At 35.3% G+C, this 26735-nt stretch overlaps 4 protein-coding genes across 6 annotated transcripts; 2 read left to right on the top strand and 2 right to left on the bottom strand.

Annotated features, from left to right (window-relative positions):
* The first annotated feature begins 251 nt into the window (after nt 1–251).
* On the top strand, nt 252–10903 carry LOC120483393 (NACHT, LRR and PYD domains-containing protein 12). Of its 3 annotated transcripts, XM_089122640.1 has the most exons (11): nt 252–473; nt 1100–1179; nt 1523–1636; nt 2078–2182; nt 2474–2560; nt 3033–4813; nt 6404–6577; nt 7045–7218; nt 8438–8611; nt 9591–9764; nt 10783–10903. In XM_089122640.1, the coding sequence occupies exons 6-11, from the start codon at nt 3858–3860 to the stop codon at nt 10787–10789; spliced, it is 1659 nt and encodes a 552-aa protein (XP_088978766.1). In that variant the 5' UTR covers nt 252–473; nt 1100–1179; nt 1523–1636; nt 2078–2182; nt 2474–2560; nt 3033–3857; the 3' UTR covers nt 10790–10903. The 3 variants fall into 3 exon arrangements, with proteins under 3 accessions (XP_088978766.1, XP_088978767.1, XP_088978768.1); XM_089122641.1 differs by lacking the exon at nt 2474–2560; XM_089122642.1 differs by lacking the exons at nt 9591–9764; nt 10783–10903 and having other exon boundaries at nt 8438–8615.
* Nucleotides 10904–11035: 132 nt separating this feature from the next.
* ggcta (gamma-glutamylcyclotransferase a) lies at nt 11036–14545 on the bottom strand. Its single transcript, XM_039678503.2, has 4 exons — nt 14373–14545; nt 13597–13742; nt 12273–12405; nt 11036–11241 (listed from the first exon to the last, which is right to left on the bottom strand). Exons 1-4 carry the CDS (start codon nt 14481–14483, stop codon nt 11116–11118), a joined length of 516 nt encoding a protein of 171 aa, XP_039534437.2. The 5' UTR covers nt 14484–14545; the 3' UTR covers nt 11036–11115.
* Nucleotides 14546–15236: 691 nt separating this feature from the next.
* Nucleotides 15237–17043, bottom strand: snrpd1 (small nuclear ribonucleoprotein D1 polypeptide). The gene is made up of 4 exons (XM_039678498.2): nt 16893–17043; nt 16230–16306; nt 15652–15843; nt 15237–15541 (listed from the first exon to the last, which is right to left on the bottom strand). The coding sequence occupies exons 1-4, from the start codon at nt 16904–16906 to the stop codon at nt 15465–15467; spliced, it is 360 nt and encodes a 119-aa protein (XP_039534432.1). The 5' UTR covers nt 16907–17043; the 3' UTR covers nt 15237–15464.
* Nucleotides 17044–17356: 313 nt separating this feature from the next.
* On the top strand, nt 17357–26361 carry clptm1l (CLPTM1 like). The gene is made up of 17 exons (XM_089122760.1): nt 17357–17865; nt 18703–18797; nt 18936–19125; nt 20004–20152; nt 21413–21491; nt 21572–21689; nt 21812–21906; nt 21996–22080; nt 23171–23274; nt 23362–23427; nt 23507–23557; nt 23630–23712; nt 23790–23824; nt 23902–23957; nt 24045–24089; nt 25618–25733; nt 25817–26361. The coding sequence occupies exons 1-17, from the start codon at nt 17698–17700 to the stop codon at nt 25899–25901; spliced, it is 1620 nt and encodes a 539-aa protein (XP_088978886.1). The 5' UTR covers nt 17357–17697; the 3' UTR covers nt 25902–26361.
* The last annotated feature ends 374 nt before the right edge of the window (nt 26362–26735 follow it).

Raw genomic sequence — 26735 nt, 5'->3', positions numbered from 1 at the left:
TGCAGTACAAATGTAGTTGTGCACTTGAAGTTTACTTTTGTATACTTTTATATACTAAAAAGTGGGTCAATTTAATCCCAAGCATACTTTTAGTACATACAGTATACTTAAAACTATGCTTAAACATTATTTTATGATTACGAATAATAGAAACTAGAGAGGTAGTCTCTCTCTCATAAACAAATTGTTGAATAACTGGATGTGCTGGATATTCCTCTTCAGACGGGTTTGGCAACTTGTGCTAGCAGAAGTGAAAACATTTTCAGAGTTTTGCTGTGTTACACCAGGACGATAGTCTGGGTTTCCCCTTGCTGCCTTCCAGGACGATTCTTTAAAACGGAAAAAAAGTCTTTCATAGTATATATTCAATGTTTGTTCTGGTTGATCGTGAATTTCGGTGGTTGGAATCACTCGATGGGAAACCATGAAGATGTTGGAAAGCTGGGATAAACTACAGTAACATTTTAATCAAGGTGAGTGAGTATTAGTCAGGTGAGCTGCGTTTGAGTTACTTCCTCATTAACTTGGCTTTTTGTTTGACACATCTCTATACATAAATTACATCATAAAGATTGGTTGGGGAACATTAGCTTAAAAACAAAAACAAAAGGTAACCGACTCTATACAAAATGAACCTATTTAGATTAGACTTTGGGAGTGTTGTACTTGTAACGTTTCTTTTTTTTAGAAATTATTTATTTATTTTTGCTTCATGTCTTAAAAATATGGTTTATGTAATACAATAAAATGTATAATTTTAGTCTAAATTATATAATATTTTACAGGTATATATTATGTTGTCAGGTATAAAGAGAGCTACAACCTTCTTAGCTTGGCGTGAAGGTTACAATAAAGTTGTATAAAGTTGGCCGGGTTAAAATAATTAAAAAATACATCAGTTTTAATTTTGCACATTCATTTTGTTCATCAAATTCACTGAAATAATATATTTTACATGTATTCATTTCATTAGACACATTTTAATTAAACGTTTAAATACAAGGTTAAAACCAATACAAACATTTTGTATTTTTTAAGTGGGAAAAATATTAAAGTAAGTTTCAGTTTAAATTGTATTTCTGTATTTGTGACTCATCAGACTTGTAGCATCATGAATACCGGATAAATCATGGAGAACAAAGACGCATTCAGCAATGAAGATTTTTCTCCAGAATGCAGGTACGTCAAAGTCGTCATAAGGAAATGTGAGTTGACATGACAAAACTGTGTCTACATTTTAAACATAATACTCTGCAACTGGAAGATGACTTAATGATGAGTAATTGTTTTTAAGTGTTTTAGTTTGTTGATTTTTGTTTTGTAAACCTGTGTTTGTGTGATTTATATACTGCTGTCCATCTTGGCCATGACACTCCTGTGAAAGAGAGGCTATGCTGATTTAATAATGGTTAAAACACTCTTCAGCTTCAACACTCTTTCTGCATTTAAAACCAACTGTAACTGTATAATCCATCATACATGGTGTGAATTGTTGTCTATGTTGTATTAAACTGAATTTCAGAGATCAATCTCAGAGATCAAACCCCCCAGAGCCCAGCTGTGTGTCCATGAGGAGTAACCAGTCATTAGAGATACCACCACAACTGAAGGGAAGACGCACATCAACTGATCTGAGGTACATTAATTTTGTTTGACAGACTGAAAGACCACTGGCACAAATTGCATAAAAAATTTGGCAAATATCCACTTATTGTCAAAATGCAGAAATAGGTAATTAAATTGCGTAAGCATTCAAAACTCAGTGACTCATAGTATTATAAAGCCCTGCAATATCAAGAGTTGAGTAAAGGATCAGGTTCCTTCTCACAGCTGATCCAGAGCATCCACTGACCTCACAGCAAAACAACACTGTCAAACTTAATAGATTCAACCAGATTATAACACAAATTAATCACTACTCCATTACGTATTGAGAACATTTAGCCTATACACCACAACATATTAAAAATCGAAAGGTGAATGATAGATAGATGGATTGATGGTCTATTTTAGGTTTATCTACATGGTAAATTTAATTAAATTAAGAGTCTCTTTACTATTAAATTAAATTTCACAGTCCACGATCAAACCCACCAGAGCCCAGCTGTGTGTCCATGAGGAGTGACCAGTCATTAGAGATTCCACCACAACTGAAGGGAAGACGCACATCAACTGATCTGAGGTACAACATTTTTGTTTGACAGACTGAAAGACAAAATACATGCAGGGCAGAATTTGGCAAATATCCACTTATTGACAAAATGCAGAAATAGTTAATTAAATTCTGGAAGCATTCAAAACTCAGTGACTCATAGTATTATAAAGCCCTGCAATATCAACATTTAAACACAACAACATATTAAAATCAAAAGGTAAAATATAGATAGATGGATTGATGGTCTATTTTAGGTTTATCTATATGGTAAATTAAATTTAATTAAGAGTCTCTTTACTATTAAATTAACTTCCACAGTCAGAGTTCAAAGCCACCAGAGCCCAAGAGTGACCAGTCTGTGGACAAACCAGCACAATTTAAGGGAAAACACACAGCTGATCTGAGGTACAACATTTCTGTCTAGACAGACTCACTCAAATTCTGAACATGATTACAATATTGGGTCTAAAATATCCACTGTTCAATAATCATTGCTTGGTTATTGAACTTTTATTTAAAAGCCATATCACTCTCAACACTCTAAAAAATGCTGGGTTGTTTCAACCCAAATTTGGGTCAAATATGGACCAACCCAAATGTTGGGTTAAAAATGTCTTTTCAGAATTGAACCCAACTTCAGATGTAAAATTTACATTTGGGTTGGTCCATATTTTGACCCAAATTTGGGTTGAAACAACCCAGCATTTTTTAGTGTGAATCGTTCTGTTGGTCTGAATATCAGCACAGCTTGGACAAACATCACAGCCATAGTGATATTCAAACTAACAGCATGGCTGAAAGTGTCATATTGCATAATTAAATTATATATTCTATCAAGTTAAACCTTTTCACTTATTATAATCTCTTGTTCTTTCAGCAATAACTCTCAACTGATCCACAGCACATTTAAATCAGATCTGCTGGAGAAGTTTCAGTGTCTGTATGAAGGAACAGCAAAGCAGGGAACCCCAACACTCCTGAATGACATCTACACTGAGCTCTACATCACAGAGAGTGATAGTGGAGAGATCAATAATGAGCATGAGGTGAGACAGATTGAGATACAGTCCAGGAGAGCAGCAACAGAGGACACACCGATCAAATGCAGTGACATCTTTAGGCCTTTACCTGGACAAGACAAACCCATCAGAACTGTGCTGACAAAGGGAGTCGCTGGCATTGGAAAAACAACCTCTGTGCAGAAGTTCATCCTGGACTGGGCTGAAGGGAAAGAGAATCAGGACGTCCAGCTCATATTTCCACTCGCTTTCAGAGAGCTCAACTTGATGAAGGACAAAACACTCAGTCTTTCAGATCTTCTTCGTGTCTTTTTCCCTGAAACCAAAGAATTGGAAATATCCAGTGATGAATATAAAGTGTTGTTCATCTTTGATGGTCTGGATGAGTGTCGCCTGTCTCTGAACTTTAAGAGTGAAGGGAAACTGTGTGATGTATCTGAATCAGCCTCAGTGGACGTGCTCCTGACGAACCTCATTGTGGGGAATCTGCTTCCGTCTGCCCTCATCTGGATCACCTCCAGACCAGCAGCATCAGATCTCGTCCCCTCTAAGTGTGTCCATCGAGTGACTGAGGTACGAGGCTTCAATGACCCACAGAAGGAGGAATACTTGAGAGAATCAGTGATCAGAGTTTGGCCAGTACAATCTTCACTCACCTGAAGTCATCGAGGTCACTCCACATCATGTGCCACATCCCAGTCTTCTGCTGGATCTCAGCCACTGTCCTAGAGAAGATGTTGAGTCAAGCTGAGACTGGAATGATTCCCAAGACTCTCACTCAAATGTACACACACTTCCTGATCCTTCAGACCAACATCAAACATGAGAAGGACTATCAGAAGAAAGTGAAAGATGAAGACCTGATCCTCAAACTGGGGAAACTGGCTTTTCAGCAGCTTGTGAAAGGCAACCTGATCTTCTATGAGGAAGACCTGAGGGAGTGTGGCATTGATGTGGCAGAAGCATCAGTCTACTCAGGATTGTGCACTCAGATCTTCAGAGAGGAGTTGGACTTGAATCAGGGGAAAGTCTTCTGCTTTACTCATCTGAGCATCCAGGAACATCTAGCAGCTCTATATGCACATTTCTCCTTTACAAAGAAGAACAGAAATGTGTTTGGCAAAACCAAACAAGGTTCTTTTTCTAAAGAAAATTTGATAAAGTCAGTGTCTAAGCTGCATCACAAAGCTGTGGATGAGGCTTTACAGAGTAAGAATGGACATCTGGACCTTTTCCTGCGTTTCCTTGTGGGTCTCTCACTGGAGTCCAATCAGACTCTCTTACGAGAACTAGTGACAAAGACAGGAATCAGCTCCTACAACAAAAAGGAAACAGTTCAGTACATCAAACAGAAGATCGGGGAGAATCCCTCTCCGGAGAGATCCATCAATCTCTTCCACTGTCTGAATGAACTGGGCGATGATTCACTGGTGCAGGAGATCCAAGACTATCTAAAAACTGGAAAACTTAGACAAACTAAACTCTCCTCTTCACAGTGGTCAGCTCTGGTTTATATGTTGCTGACATCAGAGCAGAAGATGGATGTTTTTACTCTAAAACCATTCATTGGAACACAAAATACAGCAGATGAAGTTCTTCAGAAGCTGCTGCCACTGGTTAAAGAGGCCAGATCAGTTCAGTAAGTCACATTGACAACAATCATACACTGATGGTCACATTTATACTTTTAGCTCTTTCTAACCAAAATAACAAAAGGAGGACATTTTCACCAAATCCCATTACAGTCAGCAGGGGCAGATTATCACTGGCAACTGCCCTGGAGCAAGTTATCTCCAAGGGTACCCACCCCTTATTTGTTTAATTTTTTCACATTCACTGTAATAAAAAGAAAGTTACAATGAAAAGTGTTAAGCGAACAGAAAGTGAAAATTGAAAGTATTAAGCGATATCTTCCTGGCTTTAGACAAAGGAGATGATGATGTCTTGGTGCTTCTTGACTTGAGCGCAGCTTTCGACATGATTGACCATAACATCCTTATCTCTCGTCTTGAACACGCAGTTGGTCTAAAAGGCATAGTTTTGGAGTGGTTTCAGTCCTATTTTAGTGGTAGATGTTTTTCAGTTAACTATAGTAAGATGACCTTGGGCAAAAAAACTCTTTCCTGGGGGGTTCTTCAAGGGTCTATTCGTTCTCCCATATTTTTTTCGGTAACACTTTACAATACGTGTGCACTAATAAGCATTAATTCATGCTTAACTAATGCACAGATAATACTGAATTAATGTGTAACTAATGGTTATTTAAGCTATTCATTAATGATTACCACATTAGGAACTAATTAAGAGCCTGTAAGGTTAATGTATTAGTTCATACATGAATTGTTGTTAATGAAATATGTAATTGTGGATTAATTCCATAATAATTCATTTTTTAAGTAATAGTATTAATTAATATGTTAATTGTATTGTAAGCCTTGTATTTCAACTTCCAGATAATATGACAGGTACACTAATATGCATTAATACATGATTAATTACTTCATAGTTAGTGCACATTTATGTGCAAATTACTACAATTACTAAATGACTAGTTAATAATGATGTGCCCCAACAAGTAAAGTCATAACATAATGATACCTTTGCAAATCATTAGCTAATGATTAATTAAAGCAGACAACTGGAAGTTGAAGTGCATAGCTTTGACTAATTGTGGTAATTAACACATTAATTTACACTATTAGTTATGATTCATGTATTACTTAACCTATTAATCATAGAGACTCTTTATTAGTTGCTGATGCAGTAATCATCAATTAATGATTTAGTTCTTCATGAGTTATACATTAACTCTAAATTAATGCACATTAGTGCACCCGTATTATAAAGTGTTACCCTTTTTTCTTTATATTTGCTCCCTTTGGGTAGCATTTTTAGAAAGCATGGAGTGTAATTTAATTGTTACGCCTTTGACACGCAAATGTAATTCATTTGAGTCACTTTTAGACTGTTTAAAGGACGTTAAACACTGGATGACCAAAAACTTTTTAATGCTAAACGAGGAAAAAAATGAGGTTATTGTATTTAGTCACCCAAATAACTCCCCTGACTCCTTATTCGAAAAAAATTGTTAGAGATTTAGGTGTGTTAATTGACAATAACCTAAAAACACTTTAATAATAAGATTGTAAAAAAAAATGTTCACATTTTTTAAATGAATTTAAACTAGTGTCATTCATCTTCATCATATGCATGTTTTTAATTTCTACAGGTTGTGGGATTGTGGAGTCAAAGATGAGGGTTGTGTTGCTCTGGCTTCAGTTCTCAGTTCAAACCCCTCACACATGAGAGAACTGAATCTGTCTGAAAATATACTACGAAACTCAGGAATGAAGCTGATCTCTGGTGGAATAAAGGATCCTCAATGTAAACTGGAGAAACTGAAGTAAATTATCTCTCTGAGTGTCATGCACACTGAAACTCGCACATATTTTATAATTATAGCACCGACAAGGATGTAGGATATTCTGAAATGTTGTGAAGGTGATAATAAGGTGTTTTGCAAAGACATGTGGTTCGTTTGTGAGTCTGCTGTTACAGTTCTAGATCTTCAAATCTAGACAATTACAGTTATATAAGAATTAATGGTCAATAAAAAAGGAAATATTAGAAGAATATTTTTTTCTAGTATCTTTTCTCATGCATATGTGTTGAGGATTTTGTGGTACTCATTAAAATGTAAAGATTGAATATATAATGATATTGAAATAAACCTCCTCAAGCACCATGTATAAGCTGGTCTCTAAATTGGACCTGTTAATCATGTTGCGAATTGAATCTCACTGCAATTTCTGCTTTTTGGAGCTGTATATCCTGAACTGAGAGACTGAGGAGTGTCATTGTTCTCTACAGGTTGGTTAATTGTGGAATCACAGATAGAGGTTGTGCTGATCTGACTTCAGCTCTGAAATCAAATCCTTCACACCTGAGAGAACTGAATCTGATTGGAAATAAACTTGAAGTGTCAGGAGTGAATCAGCTCTCGGCTGTACTGAAGGATCCTGACTGTAAACTGGAGATACTGAGGTAAATCATCTCTCTGAGATTCACACACACTGATACTCACAAATATTTTATATTTGTAGCAGTTCTGACATTGCTGTATGATCATATGTAGACGCCCTTTTACCCACAGGTCAGGAAATGTACCAAGTGTAAAAAGAAGAGACAAATCTCTGTAAATTGCCTCAGGCGAAACAGAGATGAGCCTGTTTGAGGTTGCTGTTAAACATGGTTCCTCTGTTCCAGATGATTATTGGCTTTTAGAGACGAAGAGTCTAGATATGGCTGAATAACATTTCTCTGTCCATCCAGATATCAATTATCTCTGTATTATCTGAAAAAATAGTTGTGTATCATTTGCAAACAAAAAGGGAAGACTGACAGTACATTATGCCACTTATTACAAGTCTGGATATCAAATAAATAAATGCCAACCTCAGTTTCTACCGGGCCACATCATTTCTATGTGTACCCTTTCACATTACTCACATTTATTTGTACAATGCTTTTCATAATAATACATACCATTTCAAAACAACTTAACAGAAATGTTTTTTGTTAAGTTTCTGTACACAACACTTCCATATGGAGTGTGCCAGTGTTCCAAAGGGGCACGCCATGCCTTATGCTTAATATGCCATGGCTATAGCATTCATAATCCAGTTGGAGACAGCCTGCTGTCCCCCAGAACAGACAAGGCTGCCCAGAGTAAACTTGGAGGATCCTTGGGAGGTTCTTTAAAAAGAAATTCTTCTCCAGCATTTTGTTCTTTTAAAAGAAAACTGCTTTTTTGCTGAAGCTCCTGTTGGTGTGGGTGGATAGAGCAATGCAATGCACTATAGATTTCCCAGCAAAGGTGAATGAAAATGAGCTTCTGTCTGCTTACATCCATTCGGCTCTAAAGAACAAATCTGAATGAGTGGAAGCACTGCATCCTTTTATACACGTATGTCCGGGGGAGTGGCTCATGCAAATTCCACTCGGCCTTTCATAAGCATCAGAGGTGTTTGGGGCTCTCAAGTGCGACCCCTAGTGTCAGTTATGACACAATCTCGAAATGACTAACATGTAAAATATTTTCTGATTTATATCTTACAGAAGAGTATCAGTATATGTTATTGCAGTATGTTTTATATTTATGTGTTGAAAATGTTGTGGCACTCACATAAAACAATTTAATGTGAAGTTCCTGGAAAGTTGTACACCTTGAAATGAGACTGAAGACTGTCATTGTTCTCTATAGGTTGAGTTATTGTGGTGTCACAGATGTAGGCTGTTCTGGTCTGGCTTCAGCTCTGACATCAAACCCCTCACACCTGAGAGAACTGGATCTGTCTGGAAATAAACTGGGAGACTCAGGAGTGAATGCGCTCTCTGATGTACTGAAGGATCCTCTTTGTAAACTGGAGATACTGAGGTAAATCATCTGAGAATCACGCACACTGATACTTACAAATTGTTTGTAGTTATAGTTCCAAACAAGGAAGAAGGATAATCTGTTGAATTTTACCCAAATGTACTACTCGACCCCCAGTGCTGCATTTGACACTGTTGATCACAACATACTTCTTCACAGGCTGGGGCTTTCTGAGATAGTCCTAAAATGGCTCAGATCATACTTAGGAGGGAGAGGTTATTATGTGAGTATAGGAAAACATAAGTCTGAGTGGACATCTATGACATGGGGAGTCTTCTGAGCCAAATACTGAGAACCAAATCGCTTACCACAGCTATGCAGATGACACACAGCTCTACTTAGCCCCATCGCCAAACGATTACAGCCCCATTGACTCCCTGTGCCAATGCATTGAAGTCAACAGTTGGATGTGCCAAAACTTTCTTTAGTTAAACAAAGACAAAACTTAAGTCATTGTATTCAGAAACAAAGATGAATTTCTCAAGGTGAACGTCAGACCTTAGGTTCAGTAGTCATGTCAAAGCAATAACTAAATCTGCATACTACCACCTGAAAAATATTGCAAGAATTAGATGCCTAGTTTCTAGTCAAGACATAGAGAAACTTGTGCATGCTTTCATTTTTATTGCAATGGACTCCTGACTGCCCTTTCCAAAACGACCATAAGACAGTTGCAGCTCATACAGAACGAGCAGAACCAGAAAATATGAACACATCACACCAGTCCTTAGGTCTTTACACTGGCTCCCAGTTACATTTAGGATTTATTTTAAACAATTATTACTGGTATATAAATCATTCACTAGCCTAGGACCTCAATAAATTGCATATATGTTAATCGAATAATATAAACCTGACAGAACACTCAGATCATTAGGACCACATCAGCTAGAAATCCCAAAGGTTTTGAGGAAATTCCTGCTTATCTGAGCTGTATATCCTGAACTGAGAGATTGAAGTGTGTCATTGTTCTCTACAGGTTGAGTTATTGTGGAGTCACAGATGAAGGTTGTGCTGCTCTGACTTCTGCTCTGAGTTCAAACCCCTCACACCTGAGAGAACTGGATCTAACTGGAAATAAACTGGATCAAAGAGGAGTGAACCTGCTGTCTGATCTGAAGGATGATCCTAAATATAAACTGGAGACACTTCTGTGAGTAGTGATGATTATCATATTTTAATTGGTTGTTGATTTTGGTGACCATGTCTGAGTTTTAACCCACTAGTGTGGGGGTATCCAATCCTGCTCCTGGAGGGCCATCTCCTGCAGAGTTCAGCTCTGACCCCAATTAAACATACTTGAACAAGCTCATCAAGGTCTTAATAGGCATACTAGAAACTTCCAGACAATGGGCTCTATGCACGGCGTTATTTCCGGTGAAGGATTAAGGATGCTCGATAACTTCCGCCGATCATAGAGTCCAATGCAATACCGAGAATTTATATTGAATTTTATACTCCATGGTTATACTAATGAAACGTTAGTCACAAAAACAGATAAAACAGACACCCCTCGTTGTGTTTATGCTTCTTTTTAAAATTATATTAAATAAACATAACTATATATAAAATTACATCTAAACGTATGTACGTTTCGTTTCAAAGACGGGAGGACAGTAAATATTGAAGACTCTGCCATAATCCCGTTTTCTCCGGTTTTCCTCCGCTTTAATCTACACAACCGGAAATGGACGAGCATCCTTACGTCAAATGCGGAACTTATGCGTGCATATAGCCCATTGAATCAAGTTGGAGATAAACTCTGCAGGATAGTGGCCCTTCAGTGCATAAATTATTGCAATGCAAAGAAAAAAAATCTCTTTGTTTCATTTTATTTCAAAAGAAGATAACCATTCCATATCTTTCCCCCCAAAATGCTGCATCGTAAGACTATTCTGAAATTGGCATTTTAAAAAGATAATTGTAAATATGCATCACCACTTTTATTATCTTAAATACAAAAATGTGACAAAGAGGATTTTAAGTATTATTATGAATATGAGTCAAATGCGTAATGGTTACAAGGGGTTTTAAACCTCCAATGAATCTACTGTATTTGACACCATAAATCAAAATCACTTACTATAGTAGTGCATTGTTTGTTTTAGTTGTTTTTAAGTGGATCATGTATTAATGTTGCACACATTTGACTGTCTGTGTTTCACTTTAAGGTTTTAGATGTTGTTTCTGGATCAGCTGATGGTGAAAAATAGCCACTACAGACACATCACAATCAACAGAATCAACAGACACAAACCCATAGTGATCATCACACTTTTCACAATAATCCAATTCTTGATCCAAAATCATACAGAGAAATCTTATATTCCTGTTGACATTTATACTGGCTCCCCATTATCATAATATTGTTTGAAACTATATGAGTATCTTCTGTTAAAACCATATAACAAAAAGATTTCAACCTAACAAAAAGGTTAAGACCTGTGTATTTATTATTAATGAACTTGATAAGTGAGGTAATAATACACATAATTTCCTGCAGGTCATTTCTCGATGTCTGTAATCTGGTCCAGTATGGTAGTGCCGCTGTAGTTGTTTGTCTCCAATGCCAGAAGCTTCTGTATGTAATTTTGAGGCAAGCCGTTCTGTTGAGCCCCTAAACACACGACCTAGATGAAGAATGGGACGAGATAAATATTCATATGAATAAGAGATTCATCATTGACACTTTTAATGATAGTCATGCAACTCGACAGTCATAGATGTTAATGGTCTAAAATCATCAAGTCTTGATTTTGTTTTTGGGGTGTACTAGAATATGATTGTAAAAAGAAATCACATATTTAACATTATTACAACAACCAATCTAACTGAATTCATTTCGATTGGTGAATCTGAATGTAGCGTTTACATGAACGCTAAACAAGTGATCGGTTGATGTAGGTTTTAACATTGCTAGGAAAATTCCCGCTCCTCCGCGAGAGATACGAGACTGGTGCGTCTCACAGGTGTCGCTCATTGGTAATCACGCCACCGGCCTCGACTGTCGAACACAGAAGCCGTATCCCGAACATTTCGGGCGATCTCGAAACACATTTTCGGGCAGACTCATCATGGAGACTCACTAGTAGCCTAGAGTTGTTGTTTAACGACTGCGCTCTGTTACCGGTAGGCATGGCCTCCTAGGGCAGCAAAGCAAGTGCATTCTGGGAGTTGTAGTCTTTCATCCACATAAGCCAAAAATACATTTTCTGGCTTTTCTCAGTCTAGAAAGCTCCAAATTCAAAAACAATTTCACATTTCTTCTACATAAATGACCCGTTTTAAATACACATTCATCTTTCCAGAGGTGAAGTATCTATTTAAATGAGTAACATTATGACTTTATGAGATTCAGAAAAAAGTCAAAAGTCAAAGTCAAAACTAGTCGTTAGTTGTAGTTCTTGGAAAGTGGACTCTGTTAAATAAAATATCTCCCTTTGGAGTGGATTTTCTGCCCTTACATTTCTTTTATTATCTTTCAACATTAAGATCAGCATCAGCAACATTACAAACTAAAAAAAGTTGAAAAAGTGAAAAAGCATAATAGGACCCCTTTAAACCATTAAAACACAAGTATATTGAGAACATCTAAATCTCCAGTTAAAGCACATATTGATTTGTTTTGGTCAGTCAGGCTTATGATGGGAGTAAAATGTACCTTTTTATACTGTGGTGAAGGTGGACAGGGTTTGAAATTGTTCATCTTGTACGTCCGGCAGAGTATCATCTCCTCTTTAGTTTCTACTTTGACCTCTAATGGACTGTACACTCCTTCATGAACCTGTTCCTGTCTGAAACACATGCATGCGTATACTATTTATGTAGGTTACAGCAGGCACACCGGGGTTAACAGACGCATTTATTTTGTCTTAATTCTACTTCAAACCACTAGATGACACAAAAGTTCACCTCGGCACTTTTTTTAACAACCATTTTTAAAGATGCACATAGTAACCAAACTCCATCGCACACCTGCAGGTGATAGGTGCGTCAGATAATAAGACCAGCTAGTCATTCAAGCAGATAAGGATACTCCTGACGAAAGTCGTGTGACCAAAACGTTGTGTGCGAATAAACTTTATTAAAAAATGCAAGTAATGATAGTGTGCGGGAGTTCCTTATCTGCTTAAAGATGCACATAGAAATCTGTCTGATCCTTGACAGGATTGTGGACACTGGACAGCAACACAAAGTTGATTCTGCGCTAATTTAATCTAATATTTAATGTTTTTTAAAATGTTGTAGATTCATGTAGAGTATGAAAATCTATAAAATTGTTGACTTTATTTTGAGAAAAAAGTTCTAGTTAATGTTTTTCAGTTTTGTTCAATGTAAATAAACCAAAAAATGTTCAAGAACAGAATATGTGAAAGCATGCTATTTGAGGTAAAGGCGATAATTAACTGATAATACGGCTGACTTTTCCATTTGCTGATATGGTTAGATTCAGATGGTAAATATCATTTATTAAGTTGGGTGTCGACCTTAGAGATAATCATCATATTTATAATAAAAACCAATCATTTAAAATGTGATAGTAATCATATATTTTAATAGAATTTCATTTGTTGTTGCTACTGTACAAAAAGTTCTAGGTGCATATATATATATATTATATCATTTTTTGCAGTAAAACAGGGCAATTTGAATTCTTCGTACAATTATTAACTTATTCAAAACATTTTACTTTATTTTGTATCAAAACGTTGTGTAGTTATAGAACACTATAGTACCTAGTACACCATTGGATTAGTAAAAAGCGCATTTTTGTTAAAGCTAACTGTTCCACTAAATGTATATAGAAGATAATGTGTAGTAAACGAGGATGTTACACAGCAACTTACAAAATAAATAAATTGACATGAACCACTAATTTGAGTTTGTTCTTATTCTGTAGAAAGGGTGCAATATCCAATACAATACTGATACAATAGATAAATACAAGTGATTTTGGCAGTCATCACAATGGCAGGTGATCTCACCGATCTAAACTGGGCAGGTTTTGGTCGTCTATCCTCCACACGACCCCCCACACCTCGTCTCCTTCACTCTCCTGTATCGATGCGACCCCACCGTGCCAAGAGCAGTTCGTGCAGTCACCCGAAAGACCGAAATCCAGCCTGTAGTCCTGGGACACAGTACACGGGTAAATATAAGACAGCATGACACAATGAAATACTGCATGGTTAATATACTTATAACAGGGTGCATCATGATAGTTTTTTTTTTTTTTTGTTTTTTTTTTTGTGATTACAACTCATTATTTACAAGATGTTTCAAAGACAAGCCAAATTAAAAAAATAATAAAAATCAAATTAAAATTAGATTGAAATAAATACTAAATTTAAATAAATAATAGATTTAACAGTACACTGCTATGACGAATAGAACATTTTAATTAAGATAATAAAAACAAAATATTTTCCAAATACATATAATAATTCACAGTGTAAATGAATTGGGTCTTTGTTCATTTAATTATATAGATTTTTTTAATGCACACAAAATTACCATGTTAACGATTGTTTTAAAATGCAATTTCCTTACAAAACCTTTCTATTTTATTTTTTAATTGGTTGTTTTTACGACAGTGACAAGTGAAGTTTCTCCACAAATCTATCGCAGTAACACTCACTAACGAGGTACCAAGGTAAATGTAACGTAGACTCGACGTCTATGGATATGTTTGTTGGACTACGTGCTCCTTTCATTAACAGAATAATATGGTAATTATTAATCAAATAATGTGTTTGTTTACCTGTATCCTGCCGACGGAGTGAAACACAGCTGATGGATTTTTCAGTTGTAGTCTCTCTTTCAGTAAATTACTGCCATAAGCAAAATACATGAAAAATCCGCTGGATGACATATTCACTAATGTGACGGGGAGAAAAACAAGCGCGTCAGAAACAAGCCCCAGGACTTTCAATACCCGACTCGTTCCTGTGAGCCGATTCTTTAGAATGAATGATTCAGAATCTTTTACAAGGAAATAAATAAAATTATACGGATGTGGGAACTGCGAACAATTTTGTTCACTGTATTTGGTAAAAATACAATTAATGATAATTAACAAACAATTATCATTTTGAACAACAAAACGCAAAAAGAGTTTGAATCGACTCACTTAAATGAACCCAACAGGTAAACTGACCATGGAACTGAGCCGGGTGGCGTCACGACCACAATTTTCAAAATTAAAGCCCCACTGACTTTATCGCGCTTAAACCGTACGTCAAAACTAGAAAGGTGTAAAACAAAAGCGACGTTTAGGAAATGTTGGGGTTCATTAATTGTAAAACAAAGAAATAAAGACTTATTTTGAATTACAGTTTCCAAAAATATGAATATAAGAAAAGTGTCTTAGCTATAAAACGCGTATTATTAAAATTGTAACCACCTAACCCTTGTATTTCAATTTCCCCTGCCCAGCATATTTAGGAGGATAAGTGATGGTGAATGAAAAGGTTTTGAGTAGCAACTTCAACAAATACACTGAATAAACTGAACAGCAATTTAATGTAAGTAACGTTTAAACTCACGTTTTGAAACAATATTATCAGACCCCAACACTGGCCATTATATTTGAACAAAAAATTAACATTCTTCAGTACACAACTAGACAAGTTAAATCAAGCAATTTATTGATAAGACTGAAAAAAATAACCAGAATCATCACTGGCCTTATATTAGCACAAACAGCTCAGCACTTAAACAAGACTCAAAACAGCTTTCAAAACAAATTGAATTTAATGTACAAAATGCAAACAAGTCAGAATCAAAATATTCTCCAAATAAAGAACAAAAAAATGCTGTACAAAGCGCACTAATGTACAGTGGCTTGAGATGTTCATCTCCTCGGCCCACCGCGACCACGTCCTCTTCCTCTGCCACGACCCCGTCCTCTTCCTCGACCGCGGCCAGCAACTGCAAGAATGGGAAGAAAAAAATCAATTATACATCATAGACAATTAATCAATCAATCAATGGCCGAGTTTTAAAGTCAACCAATTTAGATGATATCTTCCGTAACTCACCAGCCTCTCTCTTCTTTGACTTGACTTTCGGCTCGATGTCGACCAGCAGCGTGTCCAGAGGAAGACTGTCCGGCAGGATGAAATAGCGGATGTTGTTGCCGCGGATACTGAGGGACTCCAGCTGAGTGGGTTCTCTGTTTTTCAGGGTCATCTTCACAGCTTTGAGGTGAGTGTTCATACTGACATCCACACCTGTTCATACGATTCAAAGAGAAAGTGTAAAGCCATCGTTCAACTTAAAGTAATAGTACACTCAAAAATCTCTCATAATTTACTCTCACGCCATCCTAGATGTATATGACATTCTTCTTTCAGACAAATATCCTGGCTCTTCCCAGCTTTATAACGGCATTGCCTCTATTCACTCCCATAACAAAGCAGGGAAGAGCCGAGATATTATTTATTATAACCGTGTTCAGCTGAAAAAAGAAAGTCATATACACGTGACCTAGGATGAGTTAATTATGGGATAATTTTTATTTTTGGGTGAACAATCCATTTAGGAATTCTTAAACACAAATTTGAAGCCGATCCATTGAGACCAGTGTAATAATTAAATTATTTTAAACCATAATTACCTGTAATGGTGCCATGAACCTGTGTGCCATTCTTCAGCTCAATGGTGACTGTTTCATGGCTCAGTTTCATCAAAAACCTGTGGGATTACAATCAAAACAAAGACTGAAGCACATATTCATCATGACAACAAACAGATCTTACAGCAGTAACTTACTAACATCACATTTGAGGCATTTCGTCAAATCCACTAACGTGTATACAAAGAGTCTTCGTTGTTTTATCATGTTTTTGTAGGAAATTTGATTGCGAAATTGCACTTAGTTTAAACTTATGCACTTAAGTGTATAATATTTGCCTAATAACATATATTTTGCAGATTGTATCAGGTGCATGAAAAGTCCCTGGCATTTAAAAGTGGTTGTTTTTGTTGCTGCGTTTGTTAGATTTAAGGCCCAGCAGCTACAAAATAATATCCCAAATATGTATACCTCATAAATCCAGAGATAAACCCTCGAAATGTAAGTTAAACAAAGAGCTGCGTTTAAAAACAGCAGTAATGACAGAAATGGAAACAAACACATTCATTCATTCATTCCCGCCTGTTGAAGCTAACAGCTAACCAACAGCTCCATCAAATCTGACGCCATCCATTTAATTATATTGCATGTCGTTGCATATACTTTATGCATATTGATTATATGAGACCTATAGAAGTTTATTACCTGACGAGTTTCATGCTGGCGGTGGACTTTGAGTGAAAATCCTCCACCGAAGTGAGAAAAAATTATAGCGCAAAACGACAAAAAAGCGTCGGACGCTACCAAAGCAATGAGAGGAATCACTTCCTGTGCGCAGCGGAAGCAGAACACTCGATGCAAGTGTTGCCACTACACTCCCCAAATCAACAGAATATTTAGACATAATAGAAAAAACGTATAAAAGCTTATTTATATGTAACGTTAATCGTAAATAATATGTTATGTGAATAAAATATATTATTTTGTATTATTTTTTTATTATGATAATACATTAAAAAGTCTTTATATCAACGGCGGGATTATCAACCTCCGAATAAGTGTGGTAATAAATAGTTTTTAACGAACTTACATTGTTTTTGTTTGGTCAAAACAGCAAAATAATTTGCGATTTAAATAGTTGAGTTGATTAAATCTGGCAACCCCACAACAGGAAGCGAACCCCGGAAATAAGCGCTCATTGAAACATCACGTCAAAATTGAATCGAGGGTTAAATTAAAGGAATTAAACATCATGAGGAATCGCCGATGACTTTACACGGGATTTCTGAGGATGCTGGAGTAAAAATCGGATCAAACTTTCAGAATAACAGACTGCAGATGTTACAATGTGTGTGTTTAGAGTGACGTGTGTTAGTGACAGAGCACCAGGACTGATTGACAGCTGATCTAATCCCGTTCTTCATCATTATTTCCCGTCCAAACAGCATGTTGATTCGCAGCATCTGCTCAGGTCTGTCCGCTGAATCTGTGTGCTGCCATTGATGCACTGATGATGTTTCCTAAAACCTCGTTCACGAGCCTGATCGTGGGGGTGTTCCTCCTGTATGTGCTGCACACATGTTGGGTCATGTATGGGATCGTGTACACTAAACCCTGCGAAAACCCCCGAACTGAGAGCTGTATCTCACCTTACCTGGCCGGCAAACCTCGACTGCAGGTGAGACCCTCATGTGCTGCTTGTTATATGTGTGTTTTTACAACTTATCTGATAAACAATGCCCGTGAAAGCACTGAAAGCAGGCAAAAAAATAAACAAATATGAATTAATGTAATATTAAATGTGAGAAAGGTGTTTTCAATCTTTTAGATGCCCGGACCCCCGATCATCTTCATATGAGGGCCCCTATTAAAAATTTAATGTGTATAGTTTCTTGTATAAAGACCCAGTTTATATACTGTGATAAACTAATATTGTAAATGTGTCTAAAATATTAATTGGGAATAAACAGAGCAATTCCAATTGGGTCCTCTCACCATCGGTGCTCGGGCCTAAATATTTTGTTTCTGTTAAGTTAATTATTAAATTTTTTTTCCCATTATAGCATTGTGCTGTTCAATGTTTTATATATATTTTTTCAATTTAATTTATTTATCTTTCTATTTATATAGAAGTAATTTAAATATTTACGAATTTTAATATATTTTTTATTTCTTTTTTAATCTAAATTGTATTTATTCATTTTATTAATTAATTAATATATGTTTTTAATTTATTTATTTAAATATTTAAACACAATTTGTATTAATGTATTTATTTTTTAATTTATTTATATATGTATTTTATTCTAATTCAATTTCTATATATTTATTTTAATCTGATTTTATTTATTTATTTAAATTTAACCCTATTTATTTATTTAAATAATAATTTATTTTATTTTCCAGTATGAAAATTAGCAGACTTATATATCCAGCATTATACAGTACAAAATATTTTTCCATAAACAATAAGAAGAAATGCAATAACGGTGATATATTGTGTGTGTTTCTTCAGCTCAGCGTCTACACCGCATTGAGACCGAATGCTGACGGAGGACACAGTCTGATCCACCGAGAGGAAGAGTTTGATGTGAACACCAGGTTTGAGAGGTACAGGAAAGCCATGGGATCTACAGTACAGTAGTAACCCATCATATTGCTGTCCAGTAGGGCTTCATTTGTGTGCTTTCTAGACAACTATTGTGTACCAGATTTGCTTTCTCACAGTTATCCTTCTGTCTTTTTAAGGTTAGTAAACGTGTCTTTGCCGAAGAAGACACGCAAGAATGGCACGCTGTACGCTATGGTGTTTGTGCACCAGGCTGGAGTCAATCCATGGCAGGATCCGCATCAGGTGCATCTAGTCACGCAACTGACCACATACATGATGCCGAAGCCTCCCGAGATCAGCCTGATCACGGGACAGGACGACCCACAGGTGAGCCGACACCCCAGCAAACGTCCCAGCGAGCAATCTTATGTTTGAAAGCCGTCCAAACACAGCCCAGACGTCTAATAAAACAATACGCCCCACGAAGCCGTGATTTACTGTGGATTTAGCGGTGTTAGCTACGACGTTTAGTGCCTAAAACCCCCTTAGCTGTTCTAAATTCAGTGTAAATCACGGGGCTTATGGCTTTTATAAAACAGTTACTCCTAAAAATATTCATTTTAATTTTTATTTTATTCATAAATAAAAATATAACGTTATATTATAACACATTTATTCCTCCGCCAAGCAATGTAGTTCCAAAGAGGTTGCCAAGCAACTCATGCAGCAACAAAGTGTGTGTGTAACACTAATGTAATGCGCTCACCGGTGTGTGTGTGTGTGTAACACTAATTTAAGTAGTCACAGGTGTATGTGTCTGTGTGTAATACTAATTTAATGTAGTCACAGCCAGGTGTGTGTGTGTGTAGCACTAATTTAATGCGGTCACAGGTGCGTGTTTGTTGAGTCATTTACAATGGCTTCAATCGTGGTTCATCCAATCAGAATCAAGGAAAGTAACTAACGTTATCCGTTTTTGTTCTAACAAGGCAACATTTGGACTGTCAGTGAAAGTTTAACAGACGTGTAAACCATCGCCCAAGAATAGACGAGTCGTTTCTTTGTGATCTAATTGATGACTAGGCTATGGTTTAAACGTCCGTTAAACTTTCACTGACAGCCCAAACGTTGCCTTGTTCTAGACGTCTGGGCTGTTTGGACGGCTATTAGACGTTTTTTAAACGCAAAATTTGCATGCTGGGCCACTTTCTTCACCTGAACGAAGCGCTGTGTTTGCGTTATCAATGAATCCGATTGCTCTCCAGAGTCCGGATCAGCAGAAGCAGAGCAGCGAGTCGGATCTGGAGCGGCCCGTTTCTCACTGGCGCTCTCGTCTGACGCTGAACGTCGTGTCCGAAAACTTCCAGTTCGATCGAGAGGCTCTTCCTGGAGACGTGCACCGCTACATGAGAGTGTGAGTTCTTCATATCACACACATCCAGCGGCTCTTTCAAGATGAAACAATGTTTATTTGTGGCGCGGCAGTGGCTCAGTGGTTCATGTGGGTTGTCTACGAACCGAAAGGTTGGTGGTTCAATCCTCGGTTCCACCTGACCAAGTGTCGAGGTGTCCATGAGCAAGACACCTAACCCCAGCTGCTCCCGACGAGCTGGCTGGCGCCTTGCATGGCTGACACCGCCGTCGGTGTATGAATGAGTGTATGAATGGGTGAATGTGAGGCAAATGTAAAGCGCTTTGGTGGCCATTAGGTCTATGAAGGCGCTATATAAATGCAGTCCATTTACCATTTACCATTTACAGTGATTTTACCATGTTTAAAAACCATATAAGTATGGAAGCTTGTTCGCCACAGAATGAGAAATAAAGTCAGAATTGCGTGATAAAAAGTCGCAATTGCGACATATAAAGTCAGAATTGTGAGATATAAACTATTCTGAGGGGGAAAAAGTTAGTCTTTTTTCCCTTAGAATTGGCCTGATAACTCACAATTGCGAGTTTATGTCACAATTCTGAGAAAAAATGTCAGAATTTCGAGATATAAACTCGAAAAAGTCTGTATTTTTTTCTCACAATTGCGACTTTATTTCTCACAATTGCGACTTTATCTCGCAATTACGACTATTTCTCAGAATTGCGACTTTATTTCTCAGAATTGCGACTTTATATCTCGCAGTTGCGACTTTATTTCTCACAATTGCGACTTTATATCTCGCAGTTGCGACTTTATTTCTCACAATTGCGACTTTATCTCGCAATTACGACTGTTTCTCACAATTGCGACTTTATTTCTCAGAATTGCCACTTTATATCTCGTGGTTGCGACTTTATTTCTCACAATTGTAACTTTATTTCTCACAATTGCGACTGTATATCTCGCAATTGCGACTTTATTTCTCACAATTCTGACTTCATATCTCAGATAAATCGAGATAAAAAGCAATTTTTTTTTCCCGCAATTTTTTATTTTTATTTTTTTTTATTCAGTGGCAGAAACAAGCTTCCATGTATAAGTGATTATTGTCAAGTCAAATTTATTGCAATTTCTCTTTCAATTATTATTCATGATTTTCCAGTTTCACCAGTATGTGGATTAAGTTTGATGTAATATATATGAAACTTTATACATAGAAGATGTGTGATTATGCAGTTTTTGTGATGATAAATCTAATTTCTCAAGATTTTGGTTATGATTGTCATCTCTCTCTGTCCTCAGGTATCAGAACGGCAGGAAGATGATTTACCTGCCGCTGCTGTTTGTGGACGAGCTCAGTAACCGAGTGAAGGATCTGATGGTACTGCGTCTTTAATAATTTACACTGCAGCTGTCTTCTCTTATATCCTGTAGTGAATGTGTGTGTGTGTGTGACTGCAGGAAATCAACAGCAGCTCCACTGAACTGCCTCTGACCATCTCGTACGACTCCATCGCTCTGGGGAAACTGCGCTTCTGGATACACATGCAGGACGCTGTCTATTCACTGCAACAGTTCGGTAAGAGTCTGAAGAGTTATTTATCTGACTGATAAACTGTGACTGATTTCCACTTTAATCATGGAAAATCACATTAATATTGAAAATAAAAGTCACAGGGATATTTGTCCTTTGTATTTTAGGCTTCACTGAAAAGGATGCGGATGAAATCAAGGGAATATTTGTGGACACAAACCTGTATTTCCTCGCCCTCACCTTTTTTGTGGCCGCTTTCCATGTAAGGTCATGTGATTTACACTGATCATATCGTCTTAATCGTGAGTCCGAGCGGGGTTATATTTCATACATCACTGTGTTTCTGTCCAGCTTTTGTTCGACTTCCTGGCGTTCAAAAATGACATCAGTTTCTGGAAGCATAAGAAGAGCATGGTGGGAATGTCGAGCAAAGCTGGTTTGTGAACAATAACCCTCCTTTCACACGAATGCATGCAAACATACACTAATACATGTTGTTGAGGAAGTGAAAGACTGTTTATTTTTTTGTTATCTTGTCAAAGTTAAATTTAAGTGGAAAAATTGTCCAGAAGCATGTATATTATACATAATAACTATAAATAATCAATTATTGTATATATATATATATATATATAATTAACAAAATAATTTAAATTAAAAAAAAAAATATATATATATATATACACAACATGTTATGTATATTTTTTATTAATATAATAATCTATATCAAATTGTCCTCAAAGTATATATAGTTTTTAGAGATGGCTTTTAATTTTTTAATAATTTACATTTTAAATATTTTTTTTATTAAGTTTTTTTTAATAATGTAATAATGCTTTACATTTAAAAAAAGTAATTGTAACATTTTATTTTTACTCAAATGTCATAAATAATTATATATAGGCCTATAGTATAATGATATATATATATATATATATTTATTTTCTTTTTTTTAAAAATATGAATAAAAATATAATAATTAAGATAAATATATATTTTTATTAATATAAATTAATGTAATATTATATTTATTTAATATAAATATTTATTAAATTGTCCTCAAAGTATATACAGTTTTTAGATATGGCGTTTAATTTTTTTAATAATTTACATTTAAGTTTTTTTTTCTTTATTAGGTTTTTCATAATGTAATAATGTTTTATGTATTTTTTAAATAATTGTTACATTTTTTTTTTTACTCAAATGTCATAAATAATTATATATAGTTCTACAGTATAATCTAATATATATAATAATTTTTTTATTTTATTTTTTTACATATATATCATAAAAATACATATTTAAAATATGAATAAGAATATATATTTTTTATTAATATAAATGAATGATAATTGTAATTATATTTGATAATTGTTCCATTTTATAGTTATTCATAAATGTGTATATTAATCAGACATCGGTTATCATCATAGCATGGCCGTGATCGCTCAGTGAGTTTGTTAGCGTGTATCAGCCTGTTGTATGTGTGAGCCTGTGCTGATGTGAGGTGTGTGTGTGTGTGTCAGTGCTGTGGAGGTGTTTCAGCACGATCGTGATCTTCCTGTATCTGCTGGACGAGCAGACGAGTCTCCTGGTCCTGATTCCCGCTGGGGTCGGCTCTCTGATAGAGGTCAGTCAGTTTCACATTCAGATTTCTTTCAATATTCTTGACATAATGAAATTACTCCTACAAATTATATTTGTATATTCATTTGAGGTGTGGAAAGTGAAAAAGGCTTTTAAAATCCACGTGATCTGGAGGGGCTTGACTCCCACATTCCTGGTAAACTCTTACGGCTTCTCTTCTTCATTGCTCTGAATCGTCTTGATGATTCTCTAACTGTGATTGTTCTGTCCTTCAGTTTGGGAAACAGGACGAATCTGAGAAGCGAACAGGGGAATATGACACACTGGTGAGATTCAGCCTTATGATTATGTGTTGATGTATCTCAGTATGGCACGTTTGAGTATTGTTTGTCCCTCAGGCGATGAAGTACCTGTCCTATCTGCTGTATCCTCTGTGTCTCTGCGGGGCCGGCTACGCTCTCGTCTTCGTCAAGTACAAGAGGTGAAGAGTCACACTTGCTAAAACTTGTTTTGCTGAAAAAGATGCACAAATGATTAATATCTGATGTGTTTGCACAGCTGGTACTCCTGGATCATTAACAGTTTAGTCAACGGTAAGTGCCATTCTGTTGCTTTATTCGACTGATTTATGAACATTAAAGATTGAAATGTAATTGTTGTTGTCGTTCAGGAGTGTACGCCTTCGGATTCCTCTTTATGCTGCCTCAACTCTTTGTAAATTACAAGGTTTGTTGAGTCTTCCATCCAGAGTCATGAAATGATGCTTGATTTGTGTCTGGGTTTGTATTGTAATCAATGCATTTGTGTTCACAGATGAAATCAGTCGCTCATCTGCCCTGGAAAGCCTTTATGTACAAGGTGAGAGACTGTTTGCATTAAGCATTCATGATATATGAGAGACAATATTTGTTTTGACAGATTTTAGTGCTTTTAAAGTGCTTTTTAAACCCCCTTAAACTATATAGTATAAAAACTGCCAGTATGAAAACTACATGTTGTGTTTTCTATGTAACAATTTTCCATATTTTATATGATTGTACATTATTTAAAAAATATATATATATATATGCATTTTTAATGATTTTTATATAGATATTTATAAAAACTAAAAAAGCAGTATTATAATTTATCATAATTTATAAAAAATCATGATACTGAGTAGACATTACTTTCATTGTTTTTCTGTTATTTTGTGAAATTTTAATTTAAGTGGTTAAAACATCCTCATTTTTGCATATAATAATTATAAATAAATTGTATAAATTATTTAGTGTCTCTTATATAAATAAATATTTATACAATTTATATATTAATATTAATAATATATTATATATTAATTATAAATGATTGTATATAAAATGTTTACTTTATATTAGGGCTGTGCAAAAGTTAATTGCGATTAATCGCATCCAAAACAAAAGTCTGTTTTACATAATATATTTGTGTGTGCTGTATATAATTATTTTGTATATATAAATACCTATGCATGCATGCATATATTTAAGAATTATTTGCTCTTAAATTCTGTATATATATATAAATACATAATCTATATTATATAAATATAAATATTTTATATAGGAATAACACATTTTCTTAAACATATACATGCATGTGTGTGTATTTATATATACAAAATAATTATATACAGCACACACAAATATATATGTAAACACAGACTTTTATTTTGGATGCGATTAATCGCAATTAACTTTTGCACAGCCCTACTTTATATATATATATATATATATATATAAAATCTTGATATAATTAATATAATGTATTATAATTAAATTATCCTGAAATTATATACAGTTTAAGATAAAGTCTATCAATTTAATAAAAAAATAATATTATATTATTGTAATTTTTACGATTAATAAATTAATTATATGATCGATAGATAGATAGATAGATAGATAGATAGATAGATAGATAGATAGATAGATAGATAGATAGATAGATAGATAGATATGGATTTTTTACATTCACGTTACTTTCACTGTTTTTCTGTTATTTTGTGAAATTTTAATTCCTCATTTTTGTATATAATAATTATAAATAAATTGTATAAATTATTTAGTGTCTCTTGTATAAATAAATATTTATAAAATGTATAAATTTATATTAATATTAATAATATATTATATATTAATTGTATATTATTGTATTTAAAATATTTACTTATATAATATAAAAATCTTAATAATTAATATAATGTATTAAATTGTCCTTAAATTATATACAGTTGAAGATGAAGTCTATCAATTTAATTAAATATAATTTTTTATGATTAATAAATTAATTATTGACTAAAAACTAAAGATCATTGTCTGTCTGGAGGTTTTTGAGTTTCTTGTAATCTGACGCTTGTTTTTCTCCCCAGGCTTTTAACACGTTTATCGACGACGTGTTTGCGTTCGTCATCACCATGCCCACATCGCACCGGCTGGCGTGTTTCAGAGATGACGTGGTGTTCCTCGTGTATCTGTATCAGAGATGGTGAGGGTCCTTATAGTCTGACGTTGATGTTGAACTTGCTTTGCACTCGTACGGATGATGCAGGAGATGTTGATGTTTTTCAGGCTCTATCCTGTGGACAAAACCAGAGTAAACGAGTACGGCGTGTCTTACGATGAAGAGCCCAAAGGAAAATCCCATAAAGATTGACGTCGGCACAACAGGACAGCTCAGCGTTATCATGAGATCAGACATCCGACTCTAAAGCGAAGGACAACTCTGCATTTGTCTATTTGAGCTCAGTTTTGCTCCAGGAATCAGAGGATTTCTCTGTCGGAGCGTCTTTCACAGTTCAGATGGTTGCTATATATTGAGTTATAGGTTAAGAAGTAAAACTATGAAAAGCTTGTGTAAATTTACAGAATGTATTTTGATGGGACCTTTAATTCAGTCTCAAAAAGTGTTTTGTAATTAAGACCACATCACAAGGGTGCCAAAAGACCAGAGTTTCAGATTAATTATCTGTTTTGTTTCCGAATATGAATTAGTTTGAGTAACATGACTGTTGTTTGTGTGTTGGGAGAGTATGATGTATGTTTGTCTTTGCGTTCCATTCCAATAAAAGTGTTTCTGTGGTTTAACTGCTTAATTACAGAGACTTAGACCTGAATTATGTTTCAAGTTTCTGAAAAATATAAAAGTACTTTTTCCCAGCTCATGAGGCTTCAATAAATTAAAACAAATGAAGAAAAAAAAGGTTTTATATAATTGCTGTCATTGTGATTGTTTTTGTCCATTCTAATGGACATCAGGTCAAAACAGGTGTACTTCCAAAAAATGTACCAACATGAAATAAATTAATAAACATAAAATTTGTTGGTCTATACTTTAAGCTTTTTCTCAAGGTCAAAAAAACTTCAGCAGTATACCATTTCAACTATAATTTTGAGGTTTTTGTTTTACAGATTGCACACATTGTAACAAACTAAATGTATTGGAATCAATCCATCTGGTCATATTAGAGTCATTTTCTGTGTGCATCGG

The sequence above is a fragment of the Pimephales promelas genome, chromosome 18 (assembly GCF_988280905.1).
Source record: "Pimephales promelas chromosome 18, fPimPro1.hap1.1, whole genome shotgun sequence".
NCBI lineage: Eukaryota > Metazoa > Chordata > Actinopteri > Cypriniformes > Leuciscidae > Pimephales > Pimephales promelas.
The sequence above is the reverse complement of the archived record's forward strand: the minus strand, read 5'-3'. Positions and strand labels throughout refer to the sequence as shown.

What these genes read in the sequence shown, in the direction of transcription:
- LOC120483393 (XM_089122641.1), top strand. Translation starts at nt 3,858, where the DNA reads ATGTGCCACATCCCAGTCTTCTGCTGGATCTCAGCCACTGTCCTAGAG. An exon ending in AAAGAGGCCAGATCAGTTCA is followed by an intron (nt 4,814 to 6,403) that starts GTAAGTCACATT and finishes TAATTTCTACAG; the next exon opens with GTTGTGGGATTGTGGAGTCA. An exon ending in TGTAAACTGGAGATACTGAG is followed by an intron (nt 8,612 to 9,590) that starts GTAAATCATCTG and finishes TGTTCTCTACAG; the next exon opens with GTTGAGTTATTGTGGAGTCA.
- ggcta (XM_039678503.2), bottom strand. Translation starts at nt 14,483, where the DNA reads ATGTCATCCAGCGGATTTTTCATGTATTTTGCTTATGGCAGTAATTTA. An exon ending in ACTCCGTCGGCAGGATACAG is followed by an intron (nt 13,743 to 14,372) that starts GTAAACAAACAC and finishes ACTGTGTCCCAG; the next exon opens with GACTACAGGCTGGATTTCGG. An exon ending in CTTCACCACAGTATAAAAAG is followed by an intron (nt 11,242 to 12,272) that starts GTACATTTTACT and finishes TTCTTCATCTAG; the next exon opens with GTCGTGTGTTTAGGGGCTCA.
- snrpd1 (XM_039678498.2), bottom strand. An exon ending in GGTTCATGGCACCATTACAG is followed by an intron (nt 15,844 to 16,229) that starts GTAATTATGGTT and finishes TCGTATGAACAG; the next exon opens with GTGTGGATGTCAGTATGAAC. An exon ending in GTCAAAGAAGAGAGAGGCTG is followed by an intron (nt 15,542 to 15,651) that starts GTGAGTTACGGA and finishes CCATTCTTGCAG; the next exon opens with TTGCTGGCCGCGGTCGAGGA.
- clptm1l (XM_089122760.1), top strand. Translation starts at nt 17,698, where the DNA reads ATGATGTTTCCTAAAACCTCGTTCACGAGCCTGATCGTGGGGGTGTTC. An exon ending in ACCGAGTGAAGGATCTGATG is followed by an intron (nt 21,492 to 21,571) that starts GTACTGCGTCTT and finishes GTGTGACTGCAG; the next exon opens with GAAATCAACAGCAGCTCCAC. An exon ending in TTTTTGTGGCCGCTTTCCAT is followed by an intron (nt 21,907 to 21,995) that starts GTAAGGTCATGT and finishes GTTTCTGTCCAG; the next exon opens with CTTTTGTTCGACTTCCTGGC.